Source organism: Podarcis liolepis, assembly GCF_965112155.1.
Source record: "Podarcis liolepis genome assembly, chromosome: 2".
Classification (NCBI taxonomy): Eukaryota; Metazoa; Chordata; class Lepidosauria; order Squamata; family Lacertidae; genus Podarcis; species Podarcis liolepis.
This window is the reverse complement of record NC_139555.1, coordinates 38,056,725-38,080,375: the sequence shown is the minus strand read 5'-3', so window position 1 is coordinate 38,080,375 and position 23,651 is coordinate 38,056,725. Positions and strand designations below refer to the sequence as shown.

The 23,651-nt window shown below is 43.1% G+C and overlaps 2 protein-coding genes across 8 annotated transcripts in view; one reads left to right on the top strand and one right to left on the bottom strand.

Annotated features, from left to right (window-relative positions):
- Nucleotides 1-8,321, bottom strand: part of NARF (nuclear prelamin A recognition factor) — a 26,730-nt gene extending 18,409 nt beyond the window's left edge. The window contains exons 1-4 of one of the 3 annotated variants that reach the window (XM_083487604.1): nucleotides 8,008-8,321; nucleotides 5,883-6,056; nucleotides 3,936-4,016; nucleotides 2,033-2,176 (exon numbers count right to left, since the gene is read on the bottom strand). In XM_083487604.1, the coding sequence (XP_083343730.1) occupies nucleotides 2,033-2,176; nucleotides 3,936-4,016; nucleotides 5,883-5,909 (252 nt within the window). In that variant the 5' untranslated portion in view covers nucleotides 5,910-6,056; nucleotides 8,008-8,321. Of the gene's footprint in view, nucleotides 1-2,032; nucleotides 2,177-3,935; nucleotides 4,017-5,882; nucleotides 6,057-7,510; nucleotides 7,865-8,007 lie in introns of those variants that run through there. The other 2 variants (XM_083487606.1, XM_083487605.1) reach the window with 2 other exon arrangements.
- On the top strand, nucleotides 6,524-23,651 carry CYBC1 (cytochrome b-245 chaperone 1). 5 transcript variants are annotated; one of them, XM_083487731.1, is made up of 7 exons: nucleotides 6,524-6,607; nucleotides 15,700-15,836; nucleotides 17,097-17,138; nucleotides 18,200-18,273; nucleotides 18,712-18,808; nucleotides 19,621-19,765; nucleotides 21,539-23,651. In XM_083487731.1, exons 2-7 carry the CDS (start codon nucleotides 15,752-15,754, stop codon nucleotides 21,708-21,710), a joined length of 615 nt encoding a protein of 204 aa, XP_083343857.1. In that variant the 5' UTR covers nucleotides 6,524-6,607; nucleotides 15,700-15,751; the 3' UTR covers nucleotides 21,711-23,651. The 5 variants fall into 5 exon arrangements, with proteins under 5 accessions (XP_083343857.1, XP_083343854.1, XP_083343855.1 ...); XM_083487728.1 differs by lacking the exon at nucleotides 6,524-6,607 and adding an exon at nucleotides 14,227-14,537; XM_083487729.1 differs by lacking the exon at nucleotides 6,524-6,607 and adding an exon at nucleotides 14,480-14,541.

Genomic DNA, 23,651 nt, shown 5'->3' with positions numbered 1-23,651 from the left:
CTCCTCTCTCCTCTCCTTGGGAGTCCTCTGGGCAGCCGCTGCTGCCGCCCCTGATCTCTGAGCTCCCCACCCCACCTCAGCAACAGGTACCTCCTCACACTGCCCCACAGGGATCTGGGCAGAGGATGCCCCTAGCCTTACCAAAGGTGAATGTGAGACCTTACCTTGGGAGGCAGCAGTGACGGCAGCAGGGCTGCTACAACAAACAGCTACACAAGTTTTGGGGAGGCAGAGACATGAGAGGGCATTAGAGGAGGGAGGGAAAGAAAGAAAGAGGGACAGAGGCTAGTGACACCCCTGACCATCATTCAAGGCTCTCCAGGGTGCCACTGCACACTGGTTGAAAACCACTGCTATACAGGATTCCCTTCAGACAGCTTGGGGGTTGGATAACTCCATACCCTCCAATATTTATCCAATGAAAATAGGGACATCCTAAGGAAAAGCAGGACATTCCGGGATCAAATCAGAAACAGCTTCTCTAAATCAGAGACATCCCTGGGGGAAAAGGGACACTTGGAAGGTCTGCTGTTGCTACTGCTCCTACCACCACCAGTTAAGCCTGCAGCCAGAGGCCCACCAAAGTAGAAGGGTGGCCTTCAGAACTGACTCTCTCCCTTTGCCTTAAAACCTGAAATGGGCACACAGCAGTCATGTTCGCACAGCTGAGGAGACACAGTGCAGCGGCCTGGTGATGGAACTGATGATGCCCTCTTTCTCTCTAGATACATCACTCTCTGGAGTGAATAATCTTGGCTAGCATTTTGATGCCAACATCATCATGCGGATGCTGCGAAAACCTTGCACGCATGAGCAGCACTAATCCCATAATAAACACCTGTCTGGGAGCACCCTCTGTCTTCTGACCTTAAGAGAGCTAAAGGCAAACAGCTAGACAACTCGTTAGGAAATGAAATCACACTAAAATTTCTACGTTCCCCTCTTCTCCCTGCATGCACCCTCCCCAAATCTGCTCCAAAGGATTGAGGGAACATCTAGAACAGATGTAGGGGATGTAGCGGGGGGCGGGGACAGGGCTAGGAGAGGGAGGGCAAGTTCCACTATGTAACCCAAAGTCCTTGCACTAACACAAGAAGAGCACAGAATCCTGTCCACTTGGTTTCAGAAGAAGATTGCCAGAAGAATGAAGAGGATAATAAGGTGCAGAGAAAGAAAGAGGATAGGTAAGGCAGAGCCAGGACATTTTTTTTCAGCTAGAACTCACAGGAACTCAGTTCTGGCACCTCTCAGGTAGGCGCTATTGCCATTCTAAGAGAATGAGGAAGGTGTTCATGGTGAGTTCCGGCACCACTTTTTCTAGGAAAAAAAGCACTGGGTGGAGCAATTAGTGAAAATATCTGGATATGAAGTTATCGTCAACTGAATGCCAGAAGAGAGAGGGAATCAGTGTCAAGACCTGAAGAAAGGAGAAGGAAGTGAACAATAAAAACCAGAAAGGCATCAGAACTTATGATGGAAGCCAAAGATTTCAGATCAGAGACGGTTGAGACCAATAATGTCCCAATAACCCAGACGAGAAATAGAGAATTCACAAGAACTGTAGCAGTCATAGACAAAGGTGGGTGTTGGGATGGTTAAAAATGGAAGCCAATGAGACTGAGCAACAAACTGGATCTGTGGTAGGAAAAAGGAGAGAATGAAAAATGCCACCCAGACCGTGTGCCTGGGGAAACGAAGGGATTATACTATTTCTAAGGCTTAAAAAGGAAGTCAGTGATCTAGTTGGGAACAACACTTTTTTTAGGACTAAAACAGAAGACAGGCAGGAGATGTTTCGTAAATAGGTAAAAGGAGAGGCTGTTAAGTAGAGAAGACGTGAGAAGAGCTTTAAAGTTGGGAATAAAGAACCCAGAGGATTAAAATGTCTGGAAATAAAGGCAGATGACATGGAGCAAGAGAACTTGGGAACAGGAAGGGGGGATTCATGGGAACAAGCAATTGTTTCAATCTTCCATGTTAAGATAGCATGTTTTCTTCATACGCATGTACCTGCAAGCACCATTCCTTTTACCTTATTGAGGTTCAGTACATGGAAGAGCTCTTTCTGATTCTGCTGGAACACTCGGACTGCTTCATCGGATGTTATGCAGTTGTCACAAGCTAAGCAATCGCTAAGGAATATTTTAGCGTTAGCCAACTTATGGAATTCACTTTTCTGAAAAGGAAAAACAGCAGCAAGTCAAAGACTGAGCCAGCTTAATTCTTCTCAAAATGGTAAGGAAGGCTTTGCCAACATATGGAGGAGCTTAGAGGGTGATGCTTGAATTGTAGTAGAAAAGGTAAAGGAGCCCATAATAAAATCCATAAGCAGCCCCTCTTCTTGACACTCCCATCCTCACTGTCAGTCATGGCTTCTGCATAAGTTTTCTGAAAACAGTTGCTATGGAGCCATGACAAAAAGGAAGAAGGCAGAGCCCCCTCTGCCCTGCCCTGTAATTCAAGTATTTGTGTTTCTTTCTTCTCTTTAACCTTCACAACAACCCTGTGAGGTAGTTTAGGCCTAGACACAGTGATCAGTCCAAAATAACTCAGTAAGCTTTGTGGCTAAGTGGGGGTTTGAATCTCCACATCACACTCAAGCATATTACGCGTAAGTAAAATAATACTATTTTCAAGAGATACAAGGCAGCCATACTTAGCATTTTTATATAGCTCTTGTATTTGTCAGTAATACCATTATATGCCCAAGTGCAGATATCTCTACACCTGTGAAGCCCTTACAGCTAAGTGGCAGATACTGAGCCTGACTACTTTGGGGGACGGGGACAAGTTGCTCAGCAAAATACACTCCTAGCCCCTAGACAAATGCCTGGGGTTCAGATGGCACTCAAGAATACAGAAGTGAGGCACCTCTGGCATTAAGGATAGGTTGTAACCCTGTGATGATAAGAATGGCAGCTCCTCCTTTGTGTAACAGATTGTTTTGTACATAGAGAAATGCTTCAATTATTATTATTATTATTATTTTAAATGGCAAGTACTGTTGTCAATGAAGCTCTCCAAATTAATTTAGTGCGAGGAGCTGAGGAAATGACATCTTAGATGGTTTAGGTGACCCTTTGCCAACCTGGTCCCATCCAGATGTTTTGCACTACAACTCCCATCAACCCGAACTAGCGTAAGTGTTATTCAGGGAACTCAAAATGTGGAACCTTAATCGTAAATCCTCTAAACATTTTGGAATGTGCATTTGCCTTATGGATCATCTCATCATTGGGATGTTAACAGTTGCAACATTTCAACTGTGTAAAGCACACTCTAATAAACACAAAGTCTAACAAAAAAAACACAATGTTTTCCAGAAACCAGCAGTGTGCAAGGAAAGAGGGGGGACCCACAATGGCTCCAAGACAACAAAACTCATCATGGCTAAGTTTAAGATGATTGGGTGCAACATGATATTGGATGTAATCCTATCCTCACACACCTGAGAGTGAGGCCCATTGAACCCAAGGGTGCTCACTTCTGAATAGACATGTACATATAGATTACCATATTTTTCGCTCTATAAGATGCAGCGATCCCGCTGGCTGTCCTGGCTTCTTGCTTGGTCGTGTGCAGCCTCTCCCGGGCAAGGGGAGCACTCATCCCTTGCCTAGGAGAGACTGCGAGCGGCTAAGGCTCCCCCAAGAGCCGCGCTCCCTTTAAAGAGTGTGCAGAGTGTGTGTGCAGCTCTTAGGGGCTTTTCCCCGAGGAGGGAGAAGGGCAGCCCTTCTTCCTCCTGGGGGGAAAGCCCCCAAGAGCCACACACACACTCCATGCGGCTCTTTAAAGGGAGCGCTGAGCAGAGCCTCCTGTCTGCATTTGCTCCGTAAGACGCACACACATTTCCCCTTACTTTTTAGGAGGGGAAAAGTGCGTCTTATAGAGCGAAAATTACAGTATATTGCTAGAAATTAAACCAAAAGTGTTACCTCTTCATTTTCATCATTTGAGTTGAGAACATCAGCTGGTGTATTTTGCCGGTCTTCATTCTTCTGTTTATTACTACATTCCTGAAACAAATCATAGACTTTAGTTGGGAACGAACAAACAAAATCACTGACCAAAGCAGCTGCCCAGAACAAGATGGGATGGAACATTTCTACGCCTACCCTCATTTTCTGGGAGCTACATTTTCCCAGTATAGCGGAACCTCGGTTTTCGAGCGTCTTGGAAGCCAAATGTTTCAGTTTTCGAACACCAAAAACCCAGAAGTAATTGCTTTGGTTTTTGAACGTGCCTCGGAAGTAGAATGGCTTCCGCGGCATGTTTTTGAATTTTCACTATTGAAATTGACATTCTCCCTTAGCGCCTGGGTTGTCAAACATTTCGGAACTCGAACCGTCTTCCGGAACAGATTACATTCGACAACTGAGGTTCCACTGTATGCTTAGACCAAATGACAGGTAGAAGTTGACATGTCTGATTATTGTTGTGGTTATTTAGGGTGCTTTACATAAGTAAAAAAGAAAAAAAAAAAGATAAGCCTGTGCCCCTAATCTCAACAGAGAGGGTGTCAAGTGGGGGCGGGGGAGGGAAGGGAGAAAAGACAGAGGAAAAGAGAACAGTCTAGTTAGAAGTCTAGGTGCAAGTCAAAGTGGAAATGAGTGAAAACAGAGAAGCAGAGAACTCAGACATCCATGGTTGACAGTCCTGAATAATAATAGTAACAAATTCTGTGTTGAAAGGGAAAAGGCTCTTGGCGAACTTTAAGCCTGCAAAATTATTATTATGACAACCTTCTCCAGACCATAATAAATGCAAATCTTTAATGTGCCCTTTTGTTTGTTTTGCTGCAACAAACCAATATAGTTACCCCCTCTGCAAAGTATAAGTTATTATTCCTAGGTGATAAAAACACTCTAAACATAGCTTTCCAAAAAGGGGTATTTGTCCTCCTTAGGTGGCTTGACAAGCTGGGGAAGGTGGTGCAAAGTAGGCTGCCCTATCGAGCTCCTGCGTGCACAGTACATATTTTCAAAGTTAAGCCATACATACACAGAGGTACTGTTTGTGAGCAAGTTTGGTTCTCAAGAGGCCCCAGGGCAAAATGCAAAGGCACAAAATGCAAAGCCAGCGCATAAGTGCATATCTAGGAATCTGAGCACTCAGCCCTGTCAAAGCTAACTGATAATAAAGTAACTAAGAAGGTGATTTGGAAAGAATCAGCAAAATGGCCACAAAAGAAGTAACGAAATAGCCTAAAATACCGTTCAAAACTTGTTATAATACAGCACGGCTGGCTGCTAAGATAGTGCAAGACTGACACTGGAAACACCTTTTCTCCTGCAGATAAAAGGGTGATTGCTTAAAATTCTGAAATGGACAGACTAACTGACGCATTTCACTGAAATTGTGAGGCAAGCAACTTGATTGAAAAAATGGACTCTTATTTCTTACTAGAACATGTCAACTGTAACGATATATACCTGTTTGTGTATTTTCAATAGTACTGATACTTTAAAAAAAATAAAAATACTGTGACTTTCCCAACTGCCTTTGTATGTAGAAGAACTGCCTTAATTTAGAAGGGAATCTTAATTTATTTGAGTGTTGGGACAGGTGACGTGATAGCACTCCTCATTGCAGCCTAGTAATAAGGTTTTGCTTTTTAGATAAAGCAAAAGGTGAGGAATCCAAAACAAAACCCTTACATCCAAGTAATCTGTGTAACTTGCTGGAATCCTTTGACTGCACACTTGGAAATATGTCTCACTGGGTTCTGTGGGGCTTTCCCCAAGTTAAGGATACACAGGATTACAACTGCAAAGCCCAGCACTAGGCATGTTTACTCAGGAATAAGTCACACACAGTTCAAGGGCACCTACTTCTCTGCACATGTGCAACCTTAGAATTATATAAGGAAATGACCAACTCACCTTTTTGGTGCAATTTTCACACTTCATTTGTAGGTCTCTTTGTGTCGATTTTCTTTGGTGTGTGGTTTATATGCTGCTAAGCCGAGCTTCACGCCAAACGTTGCTGGATCACTTTCTTATATTTGTATCCAAGAGATGTAGAAGAGGAAGCAGGTGCCTCTGCTTTTCACCTGCCTGAAACAGAAAAAAAGCACGAGAAGAAGCGAGATGGTGGTTGCCCTTTACTTTACACTGCCTTCCAGCCCTCTTATAAACAATACTACTTTTTGAACAAGGCTTCCTGGAACCAATGAGAAACTGAGAAAGGGGGACGTCTTGACAGCTCAGCTGACAGCCCTACCTCTTTCGCTTTTGAAAGGGGGAAGTTTTTGATCCTTCAATACTGCAGAACTGACTAAAGGGCACTAAGTGCCTGCAGTCAACTCATCTGACATGGAAAGGCGATCACAATGCAATATGTTCCGTGTCCTATCAGTGATTAGCTCCAGCGTGGCATATTTTTTTTGTACGATATAGACACTGGCAACAACATGCTTCTCTTGCCATGAAACCAAGACAAATATTTAACTTGATAGCCATAATATGTCTCTCTGGAGCTGTGAGAGATAGAGATAGATAGATAGATAGATAGAGAGAGAGAGAGAGAGGGAGGGAGGGAGAGAAAGGAGATGGTTTTCAGACATCGTGGCAGGAGCACTGCATGGATGAGACACAGGGTGACACAGGTGAGTCAGGAAGATGCACAAGTGTGTGTGCGTGTGTGTGGGCCCCACCTCAGATATATACAACTTTGCCTTGCTCAGTGACTATAAGGAACTTGGCAAATCCTCTCCCATATGGATAGCACAGCTTCCTTTCGAAATGTAGGATGTGAAAAATGCAAATCAATAAGCACATCTCTGAGAGTTCTCTAAATGCCCGCTACTCAGTTTGACATGTTTTTACAACAGCTGCTTTCTCTCCCAAGGGCTCAGAGCACCAGGCTAGCAATTGCCCTTCACTTCTGCCTTTAAAGGGGTTCTCTATTATGTGCATTTTGAGCTGATGCTACCAATGGCTACAATTCCCAGGTATCCCTTCTGCCACAGAAAGGGAAAGGGGGAAGATCTAGTACAGTTCAGCAGTCTCCATCATCTCGGAATGCTGTTTGGTGGTAAGAGTCATTTATGACAACTCATTGCTTGCCGGCATTTATTTAGCACGTGGGAGGTACCAAAGTGAAGAATCACACACACACACACACCCCGGAATATAAACGTTCCCAGGGTACCAGGGCTGCTGGTACCTACTTGTTTGCTACAACCAATATCATCTGCTGTTCCCTGGCCAAGTCTCTTTTACCTCTGGCCAGCAATAGCCAAGGTTAAGAGATGCCTGGTAGATGCAATGGATACCTCTGGGGGAAAACCATCCATAATGCAAACATAATTTGGTGCACAAGCTCATCATACATTTGGAAATATGGAGCAGAATGACCTGCCCTGGTTCCCTTAATAACGAGGGCTATTTATGCCACATGTCCTCATGGGAACCAGCGGGGTTTACCCACATGCATGCATAAGACACGTCAGTCTGTCTGCACGACAAAGCAACCCTGCCTTCAGCAGCCCAACCCTAAACACGTTTACCTGCAAGTAAAGAGCCGTTAAACCATGCTTTGGATCCCAGCTTAACTGGCCTCCCATGATCAAACCAGAAGTAGATCTCCTGCGTTCTGTGGGGTCTCCTTTACGGGTTAAGCATTTAATAGCTGCCTCAAAAGAATAGCCAAGCCTGGTTAACAGTTGATCTCAGGGATTACATAACGAGACTGGCTGCGTGTGTGGCAGTTTGTGGGAGTCCCGGGTTCTGATCCTCCTTAATGGAGACTGGCACAAATTCAGAGCAATCTACTCCTTATCATTATCATCATCATGGCAAATTCCGCATAAAAACCAGCAATTATAACATCTTAAGCAACTGGCAGACAGACACTGATTCTCGCGGCTGCAGATGCAGAAGAACCGGGGGTAAAACCTCTTAAAACGATGAGCATGAGCCACGCTTCGCTGCAACAGCAGGACGACCACCATGCAAAGGAATGAGGGGAGGGGGGGAGGGAGGGAGAAAAGCAGAGGCACCGTACCTTGTTGCAAAACTCACTTAAGTCACAAAGGGCATCCCTAGGAGAAAGGGAACCTCGCCAGGGCAAAAGGCTGGTGCATGAGGCTAGGACAAGAGAGGAAGCGGGGAAGCGGCCCAGGACACAAGCGCGGGGTCCTGAACGGTTCCTAAGTAAGGTGCAGAGAGCTCTTCTTTTTTCCTCCTGTTTTTGGGATAGTCCTGTTTGTCCTCCCTCCTCCTCCCCCGCCGTTTGCAAGCGTTCATTGTAGACTTGAGAGCTGTCACGTAGTCCCAAGCATTTGGGTGGAAACGCGCGAGGGGGGGCAACGCCCCCGTGCGGCAGAAAGGCGCAATTTCAATATGTCCTCATGCACCGTGCTATGGTTTTTTTTCCTCCCTAGCTGGCAACGCCAGGAGGGTGGTCCATCCGAGGATTACGGTATGATGCTAACAGCAGCAGCTGGGTCTCACGCCCGACTTTGATCTCTCTCCCCCCCCATTAAATTCCATTCTGGCATTCTGCTGTCGGCTTCTCCTGTGCTTTTTTTTTTAATCAATCTAATCTATTTTAGACTGCCAGCCGCCAAGGATGCTTCAGGTGCAGAATATTCCTGTCTGCTGAGCTCAAGGAATTTGCCCAGATGGCTTTACCATCTCTCATATGCTTGTGATGCTCAATCTTTTTCTCTGCTTGCTTTTGCCAACCAATAGCAAATGCCCAGAGGTACCAACTTGAAAAAAATATTGGGGGAGGGAGAAGACATGCCCCACCCTGCATAATCCATCACAAGACGTGGCACATGCACACCAGTTGAATAACAATGCCCATCAACTTGGGAGGGGGGCTATTTTATTGGGGAGGGCAAAGGGACCTTGCCCCTAGGAGTTGCTTCCTATGGCAATGCCAGAGGCTTGAAAGCTTGAGTTTCCTCATTTCTTCTGGAGACAATCCAGGATATGATTCTGACTACCCCCACTCGACCCCAAACGTCCTTAACTTTTAGCCTAACATTTGATCTTCAAAGCTGTTGTGCTCTTTAGAAAGGCTCCTTTGTCTAAGGGTATTATTTCTTATTGGCACTTATCTGATGCAGGTCTAGGTGTACATTGTGGAAGAAATTACTTGGAAACATGCATACATTTTAGATGTTTTAATCACAAGTACACACAAAAGTCCTGCTGGATCAGGCCAAAGGCCCACATAGTCCAGTATCCTGTTTTCACAGTGGCTGACCAGATGCCTGTGGGAAGACCACATGAAGGATATGAGCATAATAGCACTCTCCCCACAAATGCGTTTCCAGCAACTGATATTCTGATGCTTCCTCTGACAGCGGTGATAGCCATCCTGCCTAGTAACCATTAAAAGCCTCATCCTCTGCAATAGGCTTATCCTGTCTCCTAAGAAGTTGCCAGGGCAGCCTCCAAAGAATCAAAATACAGTACAGTTGAAACATGCAAACAACATACTTAGAAGTGGTAAAACAGCAGCCTAAACCAAGTTCTGCTGATCCTCATCTTTACATGTATAGTTGAAATTCAATGAATACAAAGCAGGAATGGCAACCAGGAAGATTGATGCCATTAGAAGAATCCACCTATCCATCATTTAATTGTCATCTTGCCCTTGCTTAATGCTGCTTCCCAACACAGAACTGGGCAGAGGAACTTCTGTGTTCCTTGGAACTGGGTTCATGAGTACTGTTTTCGATAAAATAAAATAAAATACAGTGGTACCTCGGGTTACATACGCTTCAGGTTACATACGCTTTGGGTTACAGACTCCACTAACCCTGAAATAGTGCTTCAGGTTAAGAACTTTGCTTCAGGATAAGAACAGAAATCGTGCTCCGGCAGTGCGGTGGCAGCAGGAGGCCCCATTTGCTAACGTGGTGCTTCAGGTTAAGAACAGTTTCAGGTTAAGAACGGACCTCCAGAACAAATTAAGTACTGTACTTAACCTGAGGTACCACTGTAAAACAAAACAAAACAAAATAAAATAAGACTGATAGGAAAGCAGACTGAAAATTTGACATTGGATTTTGTTCGCCAATAATGATACAACTTTTGAAAACTGAATGTATTTTGTTTCACATGTGGTAGATAAATTTTGTTAAATAAATAAATAAAATGTAAACGTGCACATTTGTTCTTCATAGCATTGAGTCAAAACATTGTTTTCAGTAAACCTATTGAGAACTATTGTTTTGAGATTTCATGTTTTAAATTCATAAAGTGATCAGTAGGTGTTAATGGGCATTTGCCATCCCATATATACACAGAGATGTTTTGCATTTCTTTATTTGACTTCCAGGACTTCATTTTCTTTGTTTATATGACCAGTGACCCTGAGATTGTCAGGAAAAAGCAGCAATGCAAGAGCATGCTGTACTTTATTACATGGGTAAGAATTTAATCAGAGGCTCAAGTGAGTTGAAAGTAAGGAGTCCTAGAAGGTAGAATATCTCTTGAGATATCCTATAAAATGTTATATAGGGATCGAGAAATTTTCTGCAAGAACACAAGCATCCAAGGAGTTCAGAGGAGATGGGCAAGGGAGAGTAGCTAAAACATCCTGGATTTCCAAGTGTAAACAAGGGTTGTTGACTTAGGATAGCATCCCCAGATCAATGGCTTCTGAACAACCTTGAGCTGCTCTGACATGGAGAGGCTAGGTTGAGGCTGATATAAAACATCAAAAATAGAAATGTTTACTTTTTTCTGTATCATCAATAGGAACACTTAGGGAAATTAAAAAGGAATTGCTTGTTCATTGTGCATAATTGTAGAGCTATTAGATGAGCTAGTGAAACCCTGTACGACATTATAACAATCCTGTTATGTTCTAATCGGCTGTTTGTGAAGGAGCCCTTCTGAGATGCTGTATAAAGTTCATACTTGTATCAAGCTCTCCATTAGAATAGTTGTGATCTAATTTAAGAAATGCTGGGGGGGGGGGGAATCACTTTCTCCAAGTTAGATTTGTTGGTGATCTTTCTTTCTTTCTTTCTTTCTTTCTTTCTTTCTTTCTTTCTTTCTTTCTTTCTTTCTTTCCTGATGTCTACTGGTTCACTTGCTTAAATGGGTTGGGAGTGTTGTTAAATGTAACCTTTGCTCAATAGGCACTTCTAGGCAGGTGCACTCTGGACTCACGTGTTCTCTGGCTGCCTTATGGTATGCTGCACAACAGTCTGGTTGATCACATGCCAATGTTTCCATTGTACAGATACATCTGTAAGCAATGCGTGGCTGTGGCCTGTAGGATGTTGGGCCCAGGCAGCACCAGCCAGCCCTGCCATTCCTAGATTGCATGCAGATTGCAGAAAGAAGCATCCGCTTTAAAGGCAATGAATGTTTACTTTAAAGGAACAATTTTGGTCTCAAGACAGCACACCTTAATGAGTAGGAGGGTGTAAATGGAAAACCAATGCCAGTCCAAGGCACTTTACTACCTGAAACGGATTCCAGTGCCCTCACTTGCTACAAGGCAACACTTTTAAAACTGTTGCTGCACCATTTAGAAGCCAATTAGTGCCTTCATCTATTCCCCCATCAAGTGTTATCGGAAGCAGCCCACTTCACCCTCTGCTATGGAGCAAAGATGCTCCTGTTGAAGTTTACTGCCAAAAGTATAACTAGTGAGTGGTATGATAAGTCCCTGGTTCAAATCTCACCTCAGTCATTAACCTTGTTGGGTGCAAGGCACTCTCGGTTCAGCCTTAGTGCATGCTGGGGGAACAGATGATGGGTTAACTGGTTTCTTAATTGTACGGCAACAGTGTTAAATGAGGGAAGGCTACTGGAATATGAGGATGATATTGCTGGCTTACCTCAGGCATGCAAATGAAATCAAAACACTTCCATTGCGTTCCTGTAGTAATTAGCACAGCATCCCTGTAAGGGGCTAGACTTGTCTGTTGACCTGTGGCAAGTAAGATCAATGGCGGCCTGAACAACTTTACTAGCTTGCCTGCTTAGCTATCCCCATGAATTTGTAATTTGTGGATCATGACACAATTTGCTTTATTAAAGTTTTGAAATGTAGCTTAGATCCCGCCCCCCCTTACTGTTACCTATGTTTGACTCATTATTCTCTCTCTGGAAAGGGGTAGAATACTACATGATTACAATGGAGTGAAACGCCACACATTTCTGGCTTCCAGTACTTGATGTTAGAAATCCCCTAAATAAAAGGATAAAAGCATTATGCCTTGGCTAATTATATAAATTGATGCCACTTATTCAGTGCCGGATTTATGTATAGGTAAATTGTATAATTTTAAATACCCGTCATCATCCTTGGCTTCACTCAGTTTTGTTTATAACACTCTTCCATTTTCTTCTAGTTGTGAGGGTGGGGGATGGGGAGGGGCCTCACAAGTGGAACAGCCTAGGGCCTCTTCATCTAAATCCGGCGCTGCTCTTATTCCATGCAATGGCCTGAACTCAAGTGTGCTACTTGAGTATTTGTCTTTATATTGTCTCCTGGAAATGCATGCTAAAAGGTAATTATGTAAAAATAAAAAAATTCCTTCCAGTAGCACCTTAAAGACCAACTAAGTTAGTTCTTAGTATGAGCTTTCGTGTGCATGCACACTTCTTCAGATACACTTAGTTGGTCTTTAAGGTGCTACTTAGTTGGTCCATCTGAAGAAGTGTGCATGCACACGAAAGCTCATACCAAGAACTAACTTAGTTGGTCTTTAAGGTGCTACTGGAAGGATTTTTTTTATTTTGACTATGGCAGACCAACACGGCTACCTACCGGTAATTATGTACTTTGTTCTGTCATTCTGAGAATTCAAATTTAATTTGTTAAATGTTCAGAAAAAGTCAGAAGCCCAAGGCAGTATAAGTTTCTCAACTACGTTTATTCAACCTTTGGGAGTGACAACAGCTCACTCATAGGAAAAGAAGAACCGAACTGACTGGACAACACAATAATAATGCCGAGCATGAACTGACCGTTGACAGTTGAAAGTGCATGCGCTTACTTGCCATTAGAATGTTTGTCTACCAACGCTTATACAATTGGTTAGAACGCGCCTTGTAACATAAAATGTGTTAAACCCAATACATAACACTCCTCCCCCCCAACTTCCTAACAAAAGGAACAAACATAGTCATCAAGGTGTGTCGGCCTTTTCCACTCCTGCTGGGACCGTCGCAGTTCCTGAGCCCGAGTGGGTGACCCAGGAGGTTCCTTCAGTACCCGAAGTCTGAGTGCGGCGGTCAGCGAGGCTGACTCCGAAGGGGTCACTGCTGATGGAGCCAGAGGATTCCGGCCTGAAAACGCCTTCTGCTGGGGTAACTCAGTCACCGGCAACCTGTCTGGTTCCCACCCTGGCCTGGGCACAGAATCTCCCGAAGTACCCATTTCTCTGTCCTCTGGTTCTGCTTGAAGTTCCGTGTTCGAAGGTGCTCTGGCTATGATCTGGTCGAGGTGTCTCTTCCAAACCAGTTCCCCCTCCAACATAGGAAACTGGACCTGTATAGCGGGTAATGATACCAGGGACCCAACCCTGTCTGGGCCCATAGTTTCAGACATACACAGAGTCCCCTGGGGAACCTTCTTGGAGTCCCCCGCCCCACAGTGGATGGCTGTTGCTCAAGAGCCCGGTTGGGGGGCATACGATCAAGGAGGGTAGTGAGCCTCCTCCCCATAAGCAACTCCGCAGGGCTCTGGCCAGTCACTGCTCTTGGAGTGATGTGTTGGGCCAATAAGAACTCCACTAAACGGAGAGGCCAGTCTCCATGCACTATGCGCCTAAGCACATCGTTGGTAGTACGGACCATGCGTTCAGCTTGGCCGTTAGTGGCCAGGTGAAAAGGAGCGGAACGAATGTGGCGGATCCCACTCTTGGTTACAATTTTTTTGAATTCTGCTGAAGTAAAAGCAGTCCCATTATCACTCACTAGTGTGTCTAGCAAACCGTGTGTTGCAAATAGCTTCCTGAGCACATTTATAGTTGCTCTAGCGGACACAGTTTGTCTTCATATTGTCTCCTGGAAATGCATGCTAAAAGGTAATTATGTACTTTGTTCTGTCATTCTGAGAATTCAAATTTAATTAAAACAAAAACTCTTCAGTACGGAAACTACCTGATCATTTTTTAATGCTGTATTTATGCCTAACTTCAATTGGACTAACCAACGAGGATTCAAGGGGGAAACGCCTCCTCGAGACGAGCAAGGAGCTACGCCGCAGCCGCCTCCGTAGTTTTCTCTTGTGCGTGTTCTCGTGTGGGACAAGGAGACATAGGAGCCCATGCAAAAACCTCATATGCAACAACAGTGAGGTGGGTCGGAGGAGGGCACAGGCTGCTTTTCATTGCGGTGCTTTGAAACCATTGCACATCTACCCTAAAAAGAGGAAGAAGATTCTCCTCCGTGAGAGCTTTCTAAGAGATATAGATCTATGGTGTTCAAGGGATACGCTCTATCTATCTCTTTCCCTCTCCTCTCTATGGTTGACTGTGTAGGACTCTCTGGTTTACGTCTATGGTACTGGAGCGTTTCCCGCCCGAAAAGAAATTGGGAAGCGACGTCTTAGTAGGTGAGCCAGAGAGAGGGAGGGTGGAGGCGGCTGCGCGGTGGGAGCATCGGGAGTGGGGCGGAAAAGGAGGGGGCCGAAGACTGAAAGTGGGTGGCAGTTAGTGGGAGCGAGAGGGCGAGATGGGGGCTGGGGAGGGGGAGCGGGACCGGAGAACGCTAACGGGCTTGTTAACGGGGAGAGAGAGGGGGGAACTTCTCTTGCATAGGAGGAGGAGGCTGGGCAGGGGGGACCTGGTGTGGTCCAGTTCCGAGAACTGTTTTCTGACTGCATAGCACACACACACACACACAAATGGCCAATGGAGGGGGCTAAATGCCTATGCACACTTCCCTTTTTGTCCCTTCCACTTTTAAAATCATGTGCGCGCTGCTCAGTAGTGATACTCGCAGCGATGCAATTATGCACAAGGCAGAAAGCAAATTTTAGATTTCTTAAGTGCTTTGTAAAAAAAAAAAGTCACAAAGTACTTTTGCATTTAAAGAAGTTGACGAAACTGGAAAGCTCTCTTTCTTGTCTCGTGCTTGTGTTAAAAGTAGAAGGTGCGGCTGCCAAGTCGCAATTTGCCTCTGTTTTATAATAATTGCCGTACATTTCCTGTTTTTGCCACAGTGTGATCTTACATTGGTTCTGGTGGATGTGTTTTTGTTTTGGGGGTATTATAGATGATAAAGATGGACGACTACTGTAGTTGCTTTCTTTACCCACTCACCCATCCACTTCATTTGTGATATTACATGCCATAGTGTTCTCTGAATATAGACCTGAGAAACTAGTGTGTGGTGGACCAACTCCTAACTCTAAGAAAGTCGGACAAGTGAATAACCATTCACTTGTCCGACTTTCTTAGGGCTTAGATATTGAGAAAGGTATAAAACAAAAGTTTAAACTTTGGTTTTAAAAGTTGGAAAATTGAATGTAGGTTCTGTTTGTTAAAGTTAAACTAAGCATAAGAATGTTGAGAGTGCACATTCTGCTTTAAAGTACACAAATTTGATTGGCCTATCACTAGGTGTGTGCATTTGTACTTTTCACAGTATTTCTGCACTTGATAATAAACACCACATAAATTTAACATGGGACTGAGGTACGCCTCAAAGTATGAAGGGCAAGGGTCTGTAAACAGTGTCTCAATTGGTTTTATTCCCTGTCATTCTGTAGGTGGCTTTTGTGAGTTTTCAGGAGCTCTGTAGATTTGCCCCCACTTCCCAAGATGTATATGTTGGTTGAAGACCACTCAGACTCTGTTCTTCATTTGACGAGATCACCTGGTATCAGATCTTGGTCTCTCCTTGTAGGTAAGTCTTCAGTTTTGTATAGGCTGATACTCCCTTTTTAAAAAATGAGTTAAAACAAACCTCTACTAAAACAAATCCAGATTAAAAGCTTGCTGAACAGCAATAGTGTCCGTGTGGTGACATAGGTGGGACATTGCTGCCCTCCTGGCTTCCAAACACAGTTTGTTTCCAGCACTTACTGAAGGGGGAGGTGTCAGGAACCAGGTTCAGTGTGCTGGAGCATGGTGGAGCCAATCCGCCACCAACCATTACTAGTTAGGCCAGTAAGCACTAGTGATGTGCTCTGTTTGGAAGCCGGGAGAATAGCAGTGCCCCTCCTTTGCCGCTGCACTGGCCACTACTGCTGGAGAGGACATTTTACTTTTGCCTTTATGGCTTCTTAGGTCAGGGAAATCTGTGGTGAATATAGAGAGTGAGGCTTGGATTTAATGTGATGGGCAGGAACTTTTAACAGGTAGGATTAGATTTTACATATTGATTGGAATATTACTTTGGTTGCAAGCCAATATTCCATAACGTAAAGGGGGTCCAAAGCTCAGGAACCTAAGGTTGTATCCACCCACCCTTTATTCAGAGTAGAACCAATGAAAATGAATGATCATGGCTATCTTACGCCAGTGGTTCTACCCCGAAGAAAAGTTACTTGAATACAACCCTATTTTCCCCCCACAGTATTTTTCTGCTCCACTCCCACCAACAGTAATTGCAATTGATTCTGGAAATCCTCAGTAGCCAGTAAGATAATGCAGTTGTTGCAGATGAATGCATTTGGTTTGCTATTGGCATCACACTATATTTCCAGCTGTCTTTCTATGTTACACATTATAATCTTTGAGAAAGTCCTCTAAGCCTAATCAAGACAGATTGCAATGGTCTTCCAAAAGACCCCAGGGTGATCAGACATATAGCAAGTTGTAATACACAACTGGAAAAGCTCTGAAGGCGTTCTGAAAGTTTCATGATGATATAACAGACTTAGTCATTAGTGATGTCACACAACTGGCCTAATTTGATATCTGGCTCCTTATTCGGATTTCAAGTAAGATTTTATTCTCAGTTTCCTGAATGGATCATTGTTATAGTGTTCAGTGGAATAGTTAACTCAAATGTATTACTATTATTTTTTATGAAAAATAACACTGAAATTTAAAAGGCCTGTCAGCACATGCATAAAACTTGTTTTTCTAAGAGCAAAGTGCTAAGAATATTTAAGTAGCTGAAAGTAAATTCTAAATTCATATATCTCCTTTCTCTTTCTAGGGATCTCCTCTGTAGGTCTGGCTGCTGCTTACTATAGTGAAGGTAAAGCTTAATTATTTTGCTAGAAGCTTATAGCTGGCTCTTACTTAATTAACCGAGGAAAACAATGAAAACAGCTGAACAGTAAAAACCCAAGCATCATGATTAAACCCAGCAGTAGCTAATAAAAATAATCATAGTTAAAAGAACCATTTATATGTCATATTGGAAAATAAAGTTGGTTAAATAAAATATTTGCCTGGTGCTGAAAGGACATTTACTTCAGTCCTGGGTAAGCCTCATGGGGAGGGCCTTCTGTCGTGGGGAGACGGGAGGGGGCAGGATCACAGCTGAAAAAGGCTCTGTCTCTTTGCACTTCGCTTCAGAGCACTCCAACATTAAGGCTTTGAAAGCCTGTGAAAAACAGGATCTTGCTTAAAAGGGGGATATCTGCATTTGCTGCAAAGCTGTGGCTGACAGTTGAATGCCCCTGCCTGGCACAGTGTGTGTAACATACTGAAATAATTGCTTCATTACCGAACAGGTGACCTCTTTAGTTTACAAAATGTGTTCGCTTTTACTGTACTTGAGTTTATTCATGAATCTGTTCCTATGGAGGTGTCACAAAGCAATTTACAAAATAGTAAAAATATATGTACAAATATACATATACAGCAACACTTAGAACAAATGCATATATACAACAATTAAAAACAATGCTATCCAGCCGTCCCTTGGTTGTTGAACGCATTGGCACTCATACGTCTTGGCTCCTGAACGATAGAAACCCGGAAGCGAGTGATCTGGTTTTCGAACATTTTTTTGGAAGCCAAATGTCTGGTGGGGCTTCTGTGGCTTCTGATTGGCTGCAGGAGCTTCCTGCAGCCAATCAGAAGCCGCGCTTTAGTTTCCGAACGTTTTGGAAGTCGAACGGACTTCCAGAACGGATTCCGTTCGACTTCCAAGGTTCAACTCTGGTTTAAAACAATAGCACACGCATATTCAATACAGATACTAGCTGAGATAAAGAGCTCAATTTAGAAGGATTGTTGAAATAAGATACCAGTTCTAAGGGTGGGTGTGGTTTAGATGTTTGCAACTAATTTGAAATATTTTCTGTTCAGACAGCTTGGGGTGGAAACTCTTTTATCTTGCCGGCTGTCTCTTCGTAGCTGTGCAAAATCTGGAGGAGTGGGAGGTAAGCAGCATGCTAGGAATAGGGGCCTTGGTTGCCTTAGCCAAATGCTTGCTCAGATTGCTTTGTCCATACTGCTTTGTTAATGTTGCTTGTCAGTATCCCAGAGAAGGGCCAAAGCAAGTTCTCAGTTAATCTACCAGAGTATATGCCATGAGAGAAAGCAAAAACCTCTTAAGCCTCCCTGTGAAAAATGTGAGATTTGGTTGGTTTCACTTTGGGAGAAGGACCTGGGAACAAGCTTATTTGGTGTAATCCAATAATGGGACAGCCATGAACATCTGTTATTATGTATTTACTTAACTGCTACAATAATTGACGTTAATGGTGGGATACTTATCCTTGCCCTTATCTTTGCCTTTCAAAAAAGCAATTATTTTCCCACACTCCCACAGTTGATTCTATGCTGTGATATGGTGGTGGTTGTTTTTTTCTGCATAGGAAGCTATATTTCAAAAGGATTCAGGAAAAGTTTTCCTAAAGACATTCAACCTTTACAAGAAGCTGCTGACTTTGTCAAGGGCAGGTCACGAACAAGGTAATGCCACAAATGTAGCAGTATGACACATGTGTTGTGCCGCAACCAAATATATACCGTCTCGAGTCCAGGACTGTGTGTACACTGTACTAATGAAAATCTGTTAGTTATGGGGAAGGGTGAAGAGTTCATCCTGGACAATGAAGAAGCTAGCACCAGGATGTTGGGAATCTAAGCTCAGTGTCTCATTCAGCTTCTGAAGCACAACCCTTTCAAAACATTGTTGTGGAGTCAATTTTCAGTGTCACAGCACATACATATGCTTTAGAACGGCCTTTTAACATTAGGCAGGCACCCTGACTAGACCATTTTAGACTCGTGATAAAAATGATTTTTATTTCAGCAAGTCTATCCAGATTCATAATTGAGTTTTACACACTTTTTAATAGTTGCTGCTTTTAACTTTGTATCACTGATGAGTGTTTTATATTTTATGTACATTGTATAGAGGGTTTTTAATTAATGGTTTATATATTATTCTGAACAAACAATTTTTACTGCCATAAGGGTTAAACGTTGGGTTTATTGTTTTTAATGGATGTTAAGACTGAGGTTGTAAGAAAAAAACATTCTGTGCCACTAATTATTGGTGAAGGATTTGGAAAACCTAACTTTCCATTGCCTCAGTTGCATTTTCATTTAGTTCTGTTGGTCCTTAAAATAATGATAGGCAGTTGGCAGTAACATGAAAGGAAGGCTGGATTGTTTTTACTACTGTAAGTATAGGATATGGGAGAGTAATGTTTCAGAGAACACAGCAAGTGTTGCTTGGAACCACAGTGCTAACAATAATCTGGTCCTTTGTCAAATAGTGGTGGTTCCGTTGGATGAAATTCGGGCTGTGAATGTGGAAGAGGAGAAAGTACGCTACTTTGGGAAGGGCTACCTAGTTGTCCTGAGATTTGTCACTGGGTTTTCACACCCTTTGACGCAGAGTGCAGTGATGGGCTGCAGAAGGTACCGTATGAATTTTCTCTTCCGTGACGGTTCAGGATTTGTGAGAAAGCATCAGTGAACCTTAGGCAGACAATATAACTTTCAATAATCTAGTTGACCTTGTGCCACTTACAGTTCTTGAGTTGTGGGATGCGGGTGGTGCTGTGGTCTAAACCACCGAGCCTTTTGGGCTTGCTGATCAGAAGGTTGGCAGTTCGAATACCCATGACAGGGTGAGCTCCCATTGCTCTGTCCCAGCTGCTTCCAACCTAGCAGTTCGAAAGCACACTAGTGCAAGTAGATAAATAGGTACTGCTGCAGCGGGAAGGTAAACAGCATTTCTGTGTGCCCTGGCTTCTGTCACTGTGCTCTGTTGCGCCGGAAGTGGTTTAGTCATGCTGGCCATATGACCTGGAAAGCTGTCTGTGGCCTGAAAGCGAGATGAGCACCGCACCCCATAGTCGCCTCGACTGAACTGAACAGTCTAGGGATCCTTTACTTTTACCTTTTCTTGAGTTGTATATGATGGCCTCAGTTGCAGCTGGGGCATGCAACTTCTGCACCAATTCCTCACTGTTGAAATATGCCATGAAGCTACTAACTTGTCTATTTTGGTTGGTATTTAACAAGCTGGGGTATATTTTCATGATTGTAGTACATTCTAACCTAAGCTGCAGTTGATGAACATGTTGCATGCATACTGTTCTGGCACTATGAACCCTAGGTGTGGATAACATTGAAGCTGACATGTAAAAAAATAAATTGAGACAGTTCTTCAAAATCTGAGTTTAAAAAAGAAAACTTAAGAGCCCTGCTGAGTCAGGCTCAGTGCATATCTGGTCCAGCGTCCCGTTCCCACAGTGGCCAACCAGATGCTGATGGGAAGCCTGCAATAGCCCTTGATAGCTTTATCCTTTTTGAATTTGTCCGAATCCATTTTAAACCCATCCAGGTAGTGAATTCCATAGTTCAACTGTGTGCTGTTTGAACAAGTATTTCCTTTTGTCCTAAATCTTCTAACATCAAAAGTAATTTGGATGTTTATTATGTTGTCTTGTTACTGAACTTTGTATACAAGGACAAGATTCTCTCTGAATAGAAGTTATCATGCTAAGAGCTATGGAGCCACATAAGTAGCACCATACATATTGAATGCCTTTTAAGCCTTGTGCACCCACAGAGAGCTCCTTCACTGCTCCCTTAGCATGAGCTAAGAACAAGGCAGGGTGTCTGTTAACTAAAACATCCAAACTAGGAAAGCATGCTTATGGCTTCCAAACAAGGCAGGATAAGAAGCCATGCTTTAATGTTGGCTTAATTATCCCGGCTTGTTTGAAAGCCATTAATCATAATTTGCTGGTTCAAACCTAACAGGGAAACTAACTGAGACTTCCTGGCTTGTTTGTTTGCTTGTGTGAAGGGAGGAGTGAAGCAGCTGCGTGTGGGGGAACAAGGCATGCTCATGTCTTCGCTTACTAAGGGAGATATGCTTGTCTGCATGCAGCCATTATGTGATTAGAACACAAAAGCCTTGCACATTTTGAGTATGCACCCCAGTCTGAGAGCTTAATAAACACTATCAGGAGCACCACCACCATCGCCAGGGGAGTTATGAAGCTAATGGGGAACACAATGTGAATTGCCCTGGGCCCAGCATCTCTCCTGCTCTGTGGTCGGGCCTGAGTGGAAGGGATACAGAAGGAGTACTTTTAATTTTGCTGCCTCCACCAGCAAGCGGTGACCACCTCAAGCGGGCACATGAATTGCTAACTATTGCTTCTGCCTTTTCAACAGTGATGTAGAAGCTGTGGCCAAGCTCATTACTGGCTTTCTGGAGCTGAACAAAGTCCCAGCAGACAAGTATATTGAGAATAGCAGTGAAACAGATGTCAGTGATGAAGAGGAACCCTTCTCAGAAATCCACGGTAGCAGCAGTTTAGAGGGACCAGGAGAACCTGATTTTTAAAGCCTTCCTCTCATCCCCAGTGAAATGAATCTTTTATTAGAATTTCCTTACATGTGGTTTTAGAGAAACAAAACTGAGCAAAGCTATTGGCCTGGTTTAGATGATCACCTAGGACAGCCTTGAAATTGAGCACTTCCACTTTACCTCTGGGTGCGAGAGAGGAGTGAAAGCTTTTGTTTTCATGTTGGAACAAACCAAAGTTTTGAATTGCATTGGGAATTGTGACCTGTTCTGAAACTATGGTTTGAGCCGGATTGTTGGTTTGTTTTTTTTAGAACAAAGCACTGTTCATAAATAATGTTGACCTGTGGTTTTAAGTGTAAGCTTTCACTCTCCTCTTGTGTGTGAAGGAGAAGAGGGACAAGGGGAGCCCAACGTACACTGAATTTAAACCATGGTTTAGATTATCTCTCGAACCCAGACCTTTATGTTGCCTTACACATATGTCTTCAGAAGACTTGTCAGCTCATTGGTGAGAGACTAGTGTCTTCATTTTTATATTTTGCCATGAGTTTGGTGACAGCAGATGAACTTTCTATTACTGCTGTAGAAGTATGGTTTTTATGTGTGAACATTTGTAACTTTTTTTTACTATTCTTCAAAGGAAATTTCCAGTGTAGTAATAGATATACAAACTATGGATTTTTTAATTTAAAAACCCCACACAACAATGGAAGAGATTTTTGCATATTGGGGCTGTAGGTACGAGTCCAGCCTTTCAAGATGTTACTTTTTTAAAACATGGAAGATGGGAAATTTCAAAGTGATTTAGACAGTAAGTTTTATTTTTTATTATTATAAAAAAGTATTAAGATCTATGTCAGGGTGGGGATTTTGTGACCCTCTGGATCTTCCAGGACTCCAGGTCCAACGAACCTTTCCCAGCAAGGCCATGCCGGCTGGGGCTGTTAGGAGCTGGGAGTCCAGGAACATTCAGAGGGCTGCGGATTCCCTGATCTGCCATTGGTTTTGAGTTTTTCCCCAGAAATATATACCTCATTTTATAAGAGCTTTTAAATGTCTTGATTTACACGTATCCTTTTGTTTTCCTGTTCATGGTAGATACTTTATGAGCAGCTAAGGGTAGAAGATTGTAAACGCTCGTCATGCAGAAATTTTACTTCTGATCACTCCCGCTACTCTTAAGTGTTCTTCAGGTGTCAATTGCAACAGTAAAACTGTTTTATAAAGTGGCGTTTCAGCCTTTATACATTTTTTTGTAAAGCTCCCTGTACTGTTTGGATATCCAGTGTTAATATTTCTTATTGGATCCTTGATTCTTATCGAACTTTCTTTTTTTATGTTTCTTTTTAACTATAACATGTATATGTATATTTGGCTTTTAAATTAACAAAGTTTGTAAGAAGCTAAAAAAAAAGCTCCCTGCAGGTACTTGTACATTTCACTTAGGGCACAATGAATGGTGAAAAAGAATGCTTCATTTAAGTACACAAAGCTTGTAACTCTTAAGATAATACATGTAATTGTAAGTATTCTATAAAATATGAGAGGCTATATTCAGTTGTATTGCAATTTTATCAGTACAGTAGATAGAAGGAATTTTAATTTAAATCAGATTATAATGAGGTCATGTTTCACTATTAAGTGGTGTCTCCCCAAACACTTGAGATTCATGGTCTTTGGATGATCATGGAGCCTCAGTTGCATCTGGAAATTAAGGTTGTAATGGTAGTATCTGGAGCAAGCAATTCCACCACTTCTGGTCCTCATCTCTCTGATGGAGATTCCATTCCACCTTTTGGTTCAGACATGGAACTGTTACGTGTCACATGTCTGTTTACATTCCAGCAGAGTTTGCTGGTGTAAGCGGAACTTCCACTGTATTTTTTTTTTGCTTTTGACTCTCCGAGAAGATGGCAAGGAGAGACGACATGTTTCTTTGTCCTGATTTGTTTAATAAACCCGTAGTTATAGTATGTA

What these genes read in the sequence shown, in the direction of transcription:
- CYBC1 (XM_083487731.1), top strand. Translation starts at nt 15,752, where the DNA reads ATGTATATGTTGGTTGAAGACCACTCAGACTCTGTTCTTCATTTGACG. An exon ending in ATCTTGGTCTCTCCTTGTAG is followed by an intron (nt 15,837 to 17,096) that starts GTAAGTCTTCAG and finishes TTCTCTTTCTAG; the next exon opens with GGATCTCCTCTGTAGGTCTG. An exon ending in GCAGTGATGGGCTGCAGAAG is followed by an intron (nt 19,766 to 21,538) that starts GTACCGTATGAA and finishes CCTTTTCAACAG; the next exon opens with TGATGTAGAAGCTGTGGCCA.